This window comes from Lipotes vexillifer, unplaced genomic scaffold (genome assembly GCF_000442215.2).
Source record: "Lipotes vexillifer unplaced genomic scaffold, Lipotes_vexillifer_v1.1 scaffold395, whole genome shotgun sequence".
Lineage (NCBI taxonomy): Eukaryota > Metazoa > Chordata > Mammalia > Artiodactyla > Lipotidae > Lipotes > Lipotes vexillifer.
Window position 1 is genome coordinate 6082556 of NW_006797390.1, and position 8255 is coordinate 6090810.

An 8255-nucleotide genomic window follows, 5' to 3' on the forward strand; every position below is an offset into this window, starting at 1 on the left:
TTCAGCAGCTTGGACATCTTGCCCCGTCCCGGGCAGCTGGGCTGAGTGGACACATGGTGGACACACTGCACAGGCTTGGCTGGGACGACAGGCTGCGGGGGCTGCGAGGGTGGGCTGCTCACCTGCGGGGAAGAGAAGGGGCAGGTGTGAACAGCACCCATGAGGTCCTGCCTCTGAGACTCTGCCCTCCCTCCTTCCCCCTCCTGCCCTGCCCCAAGCCGGCTCCAATCAGCCACAGCAGCCACAGCGAAGGGGCGATGGTGTCCCCAGGCTGTTGGCTGTGCTGTGTGGGATGGTGGTGTGCTACCCCGGAGCCCAACCAACCTGAATTTAACCCAGTTCCATCTCCTACTAGTGGGTGACCTGAGCAGATCTGGGCCTCAGTTGGCCTATCTGTTAAATGGGGACAATAATACCATCCCTTAGAGGCGAATAAAGGGAAAGATGTAGTGGCATCACATAGCATCCCAGAGCAGAGTGGCTGGAGTATGGATTCCAGAGCCAGGCCCCCGAAACGTGAATCCCAGCCCCACCACTCGCAGCTACACAACCTTGGACAGAGTTATTCACCTCTTGGTGCCTCAGTTTCCCCAACTCTAAAACGGGAATAAAATGGTCCACACGTCCTAGAGGCATCCTGAGGATTAGATAAGTTGGTGTCTGGAAAGTGCTTAGAAAAGGGCCCAGCGCATCGTGAGTCTGAGTTCTTAAAATGAGTCCCACCTGCGTCCTTAGGCAGATCAAGCCCCTGGACTTCTCTCCACCCCGCGAGCAGCACCTGGCCCCCAAAATGCAGGTCTCTTAGGTTCTGGTTTCTCACACCTGGTGTCTTGCCGTTCCACCCACCCCCGGTTTCTGATTCACAGTTTTACTCTGAACATCAGCAGAAGTTTCCTCTGAAATGCAAGCGCCCACACTGATAGCCAGCCTCCTGCCAGCGCACTGCCCTTTCCTGGGTTCCTCAACCCTGACAGCCAGCTCAGCTCCACACCCCACAGCTGCTGCCCGGCACTGACCAGCGCTTCCTCCTCCACGGGATAACAGGAGGACAGAGGAGGAGATGGACGCCCAGAGGCTCAGAGTTCACTGCAGAAGCATCGTTCTGCCAGGAGAAGAAACACCTTTCCCTGAAGTGTAGGAAGTCCAGATGTGCAGGGCACAGCAAAGGCCTCAAAAGGGGCAGAATTCTGAAAAATCTATTTTCAGTGATGAGTTAATATTTGTAAAGAGCTTAGAACAGTGTCTGGCGTATAGTAAGTGCTCTATTATTGTTATTCTCATTAGTAGTAGCAGCAGTACTCAGAGTACATTAACATCTCCCTATTCTATGCCTCAGTTTTCTCATCTGTAAGCTGGGTCAATGCAGACGTACTATCTCCTTTCTAGCAAGGGAAACAGGGAGGTCCCAGAGCAAGATCAAGAAATCCGAGTCCATCCCCTCCATCGTGCTTCGGGCACAGCCCCAAGACCGCCCAGAGTCCCAGGCTGGAGGGGAGCGAGCTGGGGAGGGTGGGGTGATGGTCCTGTTTTCCTGGTGTATCTAGGCTACAGCCTCTGGGAAATAGGCAGACTTCCCAGTTTAGCAACATCAGGTTTCAGGTCGGCACGATCCCGGGCTCTCTGGCAGCAGAGGCAACGGGCTGCCTCATTAGAATGCCGCAGGTGTGCCTACCCTCCACTTGGGATGTTGGTCACGGTCTCCAGGAGGCTAAAAATAGACTGTCAATTGCACACTCCCGTGCTGGCTGCAGTCACCTCTAAAGCTGGAGGAGTCTCTGTGAATGAAGCTCACCCCAATCATGACTCCATTTAAATATATTAAGGAGAGAGAAAGTCCCAGCTGGACCAGGCTCTTGCATGGTCAAGGTCACAGGGGCCTCCTGCACCCCTGAGCTCCATTCAACCCTGAGTTCAAGGTCCCTTTCACGGGGTCCCCTGAGATTCTTTCGACGGTGTCAACTTACGAAGTGCCCACCACACACCACGCATCACGCATCACGCGTTGCATCACGAGGCAAAGGATGGATGGATTCAGGGTCCGCTCACCTCAATAACCACCGGTCATGGGAACAAAGAGGTGCCTGTGAACCAGGCCCTGGGGCCGGAGGCTGTCAGCCCAGTTCGGCCTCCTGCAGGGGGGGACTTGCGCTCTGCCCATCGGCTAATAGGGTGCCCTGTCCCAGGAGGCTGGGCCTGGGGTGGGGAAGAGCAGTGGAGTATGATCCCCAGGAATCACCACCCGGGCTGGTGCTTCTTATTCCACAAACACCCACTGAACGTTGGTGGCTGTGAGTGCTGTATGGTCCCGTGGAAGAAACAGACGTGCGGGAACCGTGCTCTCAAAGGACGTTGTCTAGTGGAAGCAGAAGACCCCTGAGGCTCCACTGGATGATGGAGAAAGATTTGTTTTACAAGAAAAGGTCAAGCAGATTGCTCTGGGGGTTCAAAGGAGAGAGAAGTCACTTCAGTGAAAGAGTCAGAGAGGCCCGGGATTGCTGGGAGCTTTCTCCACAGATTTTGGTGGGGGGCGACAGTGGGAGGGAGCTCTTGGAGGGTGTGGCTTCAGCAACCAGGAAAAGTGTGGAACAGCAGTGAGTGTTCCTGGGGAACTTGGCCCGGATAGTGGGAGATTGGGCTGTCAGAGATTACAGCCAGGCTAAGAGGTTGTATTTATTTATTTATTTATTTATTTATTTATTTAACTTATTTATTTTATTTGTTTATTATTTTTTTTGCGGTACGCGGGCCTCTCACTGCTGTGGCCTCTCCCGATGCGGAGCACAGGCTCCGGACGCGCAGGCTCAGCGGCCATGGCTCACGGGCTCAGCCGCTCCGCGGCATGTGGGATCTTCCCGACCGGGGCGCGAACCCGCGTGCCCTGCATCGGCAGGCGGACTCCCAACCACTGCGCCACCAGGGAAGCCCCGAGGTTACAACACGACGGGGAGCTGTTGGCAGTTTGTAACCAGGGAGTTCTAGGTTTGAGCTCTAGTTGGGGAAAACTGACGCGCTGGTAGCCTGCAGGAGGGCCAAGGGGGAAGGAAGAGGGGGGCACTCAGGCTGGGGAGGCAAGGTATGACCTCTGAGGCCTCTGGTTCCAAAGTCCAGTCAAGAGATAACGAGCCAAAAAAAAAAAAAAAAAAAAAAAACGGAAAGGGAGCCGCTGTGGTGTCAGAAGGGCTGCCTGCAAGACAAATCGCAGAAATAGACCCACAGGAGTTGGCAACTGGCGGCACGGAGGGGAGAAGAGAGAAGCTGGAATCAGAGATGACTTCAACATTTCAAGCCTGGGTGACTAGGAAAGTGGTGGTGACATTAACAGAAATGAGTGAGGCAGCAGGAAGAGCCATGTGGGGCCGGGGGGAAATAATGAACTTCAATTTGGCTCTGAGAAGTTGGACGTGTCATTGCATCATATAAGGAAAGGTGTCTGCCCGGCAGGCAGTGATGCCGTCCCAGCCGGTAAATACCATAAACACAGCCGAAAGGTCAACGGTAAAGTGAGAAGCACATCTCTAACATACATGGCAGACAAAGGTTAATAACCTTAATATGGAGAGAGCCCTGACAAGCCAGGCCAATTTAACACTGGACAGAGGATCTTACAGTCAATTCACATGAGGCTAAACACAAACGGCAAATTAATGTGCTGCAAATATATTAACCTCTCTAGAAATCGGGTAACTTCAAATGAACACAGAAAGTTATAACTTTTCAATATCAAATAAGCTCAAACCTTCCCCTTCCAAAAAGACTAAAACTGCATTTGTAATGGTTGCAGAAAAGTAGGTGCTTACATATACCTTTAGTGAGACTTCTGGGAAACTAGTTTGACAAAATGCACTGAAAAGCACAAATCCTTTAACCCAGCCATTCCATTTTGGGGAATTTATCCTAAAGAAAGGATCGTGGATAATCTTGAGCACGTAGCTGTACGAATTTTGTGACGACACTATTCGTCATGGCAGAAAATAAAGAGTCAACCTGGGGGTTCCATGAAACAGAACCGATTGTACAAACTACAGTGCATCCACACTGGAGGCTACACAGCCACTTCAAATGTCACAGAAGAGTGTTTAATGACAGAAACGCGATCGTGACAAACCGTGGGTTGAGGAGAACCAGTGGGAGATGAGTAGACAGTGTGATCGCATTTTTAGAATTAAAACGTTTTCATGCCTGTGACTGAGGAGGGGAAGGCACTGGGATGGGCCGCAATTGTCACGGTGCTTGTTCACGGGGCTGTGAACAGTGCATGCTTTCCTTCCTTGTGCTTGTTATATATATATATATATATATATTTTTTTTTTTTTTTTTTTTTAATTTTTGCCCAAAAAAAAAACCAAATTTTTAATATGCGTTTCCATAATGTTGATGTTAAGGATCTTTTCACATATTTATTGGCCTTTTGTATATCTTTTTTTTTTTTTTTTTAAATGTATGCCACTAACAAGTACTACATTTGTAAACAGCCAAAAGTAGAAATTTGGAAGTGTGATCCCAGACCTTGGATGGGAAACTGAGGCTGGCTCTCTGGATTTGGAAACCATCTGCAGAGCGGAGCTGAGGGGTTCACTTGGGAAAGACCTCCAGGGAGGGGGTAGAGGGAGTGAGGATGGGGCAGGGAGAGAAGCAGGAAGCATCCTTCTCTGGGGACCTTGGAGGTACCAGGGGACCTGGGGGCAGAGGCTTGGGAGGACGTGTCCTCATGCCTCCAGTTCTGTGACTGCCCCTCCTCTAAAGATGTGTGACCCAGGCGTTGTACTCCAGTGACCAGACGACGGCACTAAAACAAAGCCAACCTTTGCCTAGCCTCATGCGTCCAGAGGACGCTGTGTTCAGGAAGTTGTGCAGTCACCTCTAAAGCTGGAGGAGGCTCTGCGCGTGAAGCTCACCCCAATCTTGACTCCCTTTAAATACATTAAAGAGAGAAAAAGTCCCAGCTGGACCAGGCTCTTGCACGGTCAAGGTCACAGGGGCCTCCTTGCACCCCTGAGCTCCATTCAGCTCTGAGTCCAAGGTCCCTTCCACGGGGTCCCCTGAGACTCTTTGTCTGGTTCTGGTAACATATCCACATGGTTGTCTCCAGCCTTGGCCTGCCCTGTCCTGCTCTCCCCCTTCCTCCCCAGGGCCCAGGGCTCAGGGCGCTGCTCTGATGGAAAACCTCCCGCTGCTGCCTGCCCCCCAATCCGCTCAGGGTCACCTTCCACTGAGAGGATTTGTGAATTGGTCTTCTATTCTTAGCACCAACTGCTGATCGGGACTCTTCAGAGGCTGTGTCCTGCCCCCAGGCCTGGCCTTTCCCAGGGCACCTTCAGCACAGTGTTTCCCCCCAGCTCTTCACCTGTGATTTCCGCGGTCCACCCCATCCCACTGCAGCGAACAGGCCCAGGCTTCTAAATGCTGAGATAAGATAAAAGGCTATGGAAACATCAGAGCTGGAGACGGGAGGATGGCTCCCTGCTGAAGAGGTGTCCAGCTGGTCCTCAAAGGGTGGGTGGGATTTCCATGGGCAGGGCTGGGGATTCAGGGACAGAATTTTTTTACCTAACCCCACTTGCACCTAAAAATGAGGGTAGATGATGATGCTGATGATGGTGATGATAAAGATGATGATGATGGTGGTGGTGGTGGTGATGATGGTCATGATGATGATGATGGTGATGGTGGTAAAGATGATGATGATGGTGGTGGTGGTGATGGTGGTGATGATTATGGTGATGATAAAGATGATGATGATTATGATGGTGGTGATGGTGATGATGATGATGGTGGTGGTGATGATAATGGTGATGATGGTGATGATGATGATGATGATGGTGGTGATGATGATGGTGATGGTACAGATGATGATGATGATGATGGTGATGATGATGACGATGATGATGGTGGTGATGATGGTGATGATAAAGATGATGATGATGATGATGATGGTGATGATGATGATGATGGTGGTGGTGATGGTGATGATGATGGTGATGATGATGGTGGTGGTGATGGTGATGATGGTGATGATGGTAAAGATGATGGTGATGATGGTGATGGTGATGGTGATGATCCCTAACAGTGACTGAGGGCCCACTGAGTGCCAGGCACTGTGCTAAACACTTCACAAATATTATCTCATAAAAGCTTAATAATAAGTGAGGTACTGAAATTTATAGGTGGAGAAACTGAAGCTCAAAAATTCAGTCAGTTGCTAAGCCAAGAGCTAGCAAGTAACAGAGCCAAGATGTGAACCATTTATTATCTGTCTGACAGCAAAGCTGTGCTCTTGAGCCTGACACCGTGGCTGGACCAGTTCAGTCCCACCAAGCCTGACAGCTTCTGCTGGGAGCCAGGCCCTGTGCTCAGAAGTGGGTGGCAAAGCAAGCCCAGGCAGGAAGCCCAGCCCTGGGAGGGGAGAATGAAGGTCAAAGGCAATGTGGAAACAGAGGACAATGCCTCGGTGGAGGTTGGCACAGGTAGGCACCTCGCCAAGGTGACTGAGTTCCAAGGGGAGCGGACAGTGGGCTCCAGTTTGTAGGAGAAGCTGAGGTCCACGTGAGGAAGGGAAGGTGTCTGGGGTCACGTGGGCAAATCTAGAACTGAGACCTCTAAGAAAATAGGGGAGGGGATGGGGAGAGGAAAGAGAGGCTTTGAGTGGGGAGAGGAGTGGGGGAGACCCGAGGGGAAGGCAGACGGCCAGGGGCGGAGGGCAGCCAGCGCTTTCTGCACCAGGCAGCCGAAGCCACCCCAAGCCCATTGGGCTATAAATGGCAGTCCCTGGCACTGGCCCAAGCTGTACAAAATGATTTTCCTGAGAACAAAAGGCACCCCTGAAGGAGCCAAATCCTGCTCTGTCTCCAAATGTCAAGACAGCTTTTGCTAACCTGAGTCTGTCCTCAGCATCGGCCTGCCATGCTGAGGTCCCACAGAGGGACAGAAAGGGGCCTGCAGGGGGTAGCGGGGGGGCCGCAGGGGGAGCAGAGGAGGACGTGGGAGCAGGGGGGCTCCCGGCCTGGGTCTCACTTCATGTTCCTTCCCAGCTGTCTTCACCGCCTCCCCACCCAGCCTGGGATCACCCTTTTCTCCCCCCAAGTTTACTCACAAGACTGCCATCTTGACCGTGGTCCATGCAGTCGGTAGTGACCTGGAGCTAGCACCATCTGTCTGCCTCTAGGTAGGGGCCAGAGCTCAGCTGAAGGGGGAACATTCTAAGGGTGGGTGTCGGGCAGCGGCAAGGCAGGCACGGCTGTGTCGGGCACCTGGGGCTCTCCTGTCCCCCATGACCACACCACAGATACAAAGCTTTCATGCCTGCCTTTGGCCAGAGATGGGCCTGGTTCCACCCTCCCATCCACTCTCCTGCACCCGTGTTTCCTATCACCTGGGCTGAGAGAGGAGCTTTCAGCAAAGCAGTCTTGCAGTCAGCCTCCCCAGAAGCAAGCACAGTGCTGGAGCAGATGCCAGGACCTGGCTCACTGCTCTTCCCCCCCGGGGGTCGGAAGCCTGCACGACTCGGGGACGGGGAGAAGGGTCTAGACACCGCTGGTCCTACAAGCTGCAGCTGTCTCCCTGTGCATCGCTCCCAGGCTTGCTCATTTGTCAACTGTCACCCTCATGCACCCCTCTAGCGCTGGCTTTTTAAAGGCACAGACTCTCTCTAGAGCCCCCTGTGGTGAGGCCAGACACTGATGCATGTCACAGAGCGTCAGCTGCTGTCACCAGCTGGCATCTCTCTATTATACTGTGTCCCTGACTCTTAACTCTGGCATCTCGGCAGAGCCCGCCCTCACATGCTTTTTCATTACTTTAGGCTCAAGCCCCTTCCAAGGCTGTGCTCCCTGGAAGCCTCTTCCCCCGGGTCCTGCCACGCACCTTTCTCAGTTCTCCCCCTCCCTCATTCCCTAGGGCTCACAGAGGGGCCTCCTGCCGTGGCTCTCACTGGGTGGTCCCCACACCGCTAGCATCAGCATCACCTGGGGGCTTGTAAGAAATGCATGTTCCCGGGCCTCGCTGGCAACACTAAATCAGACTCTCTGGGGTGGAGCCCAGCAATCTATTCCAACACAGGCCCACACACGTGATTCCGCTGCATCCCAGAGACTGAGAACGGCTCGTCTGGAGTTGCATTTTTCCACACTGTTTCCCACAGAACAGACACTCCTGGAACAAGGGGTTCTGTGGTCAAGTGAGTTTGGGCCAAAAAAAAAGCTAAAGATGGGGCTTCCCTGGTGGCGCAGTCGTTGAGAGTCTGCCTGCCGATGCAGGGG

General features: G+C 52.8%; 1 protein-coding gene across 1 annotated transcript in view; it reads right to left on the reverse strand.

Annotated features, from left to right (window-relative positions):
- Nucleotides 1-8255, reverse strand: part of PRMT8 (protein arginine methyltransferase 8) — an 81832-nt gene that overhangs the window by 48301 nt on the left and 25276 nt on the right. Inside the window, exon 2 of the mRNA XM_007469450.1 lies at nucleotides 8-122. Coding sequence (XP_007469512.1) covers nucleotides 8-122 — 115 coding nt within the window. The remainder of the gene's footprint in view (nucleotides 1-7; nucleotides 123-8255) is intronic.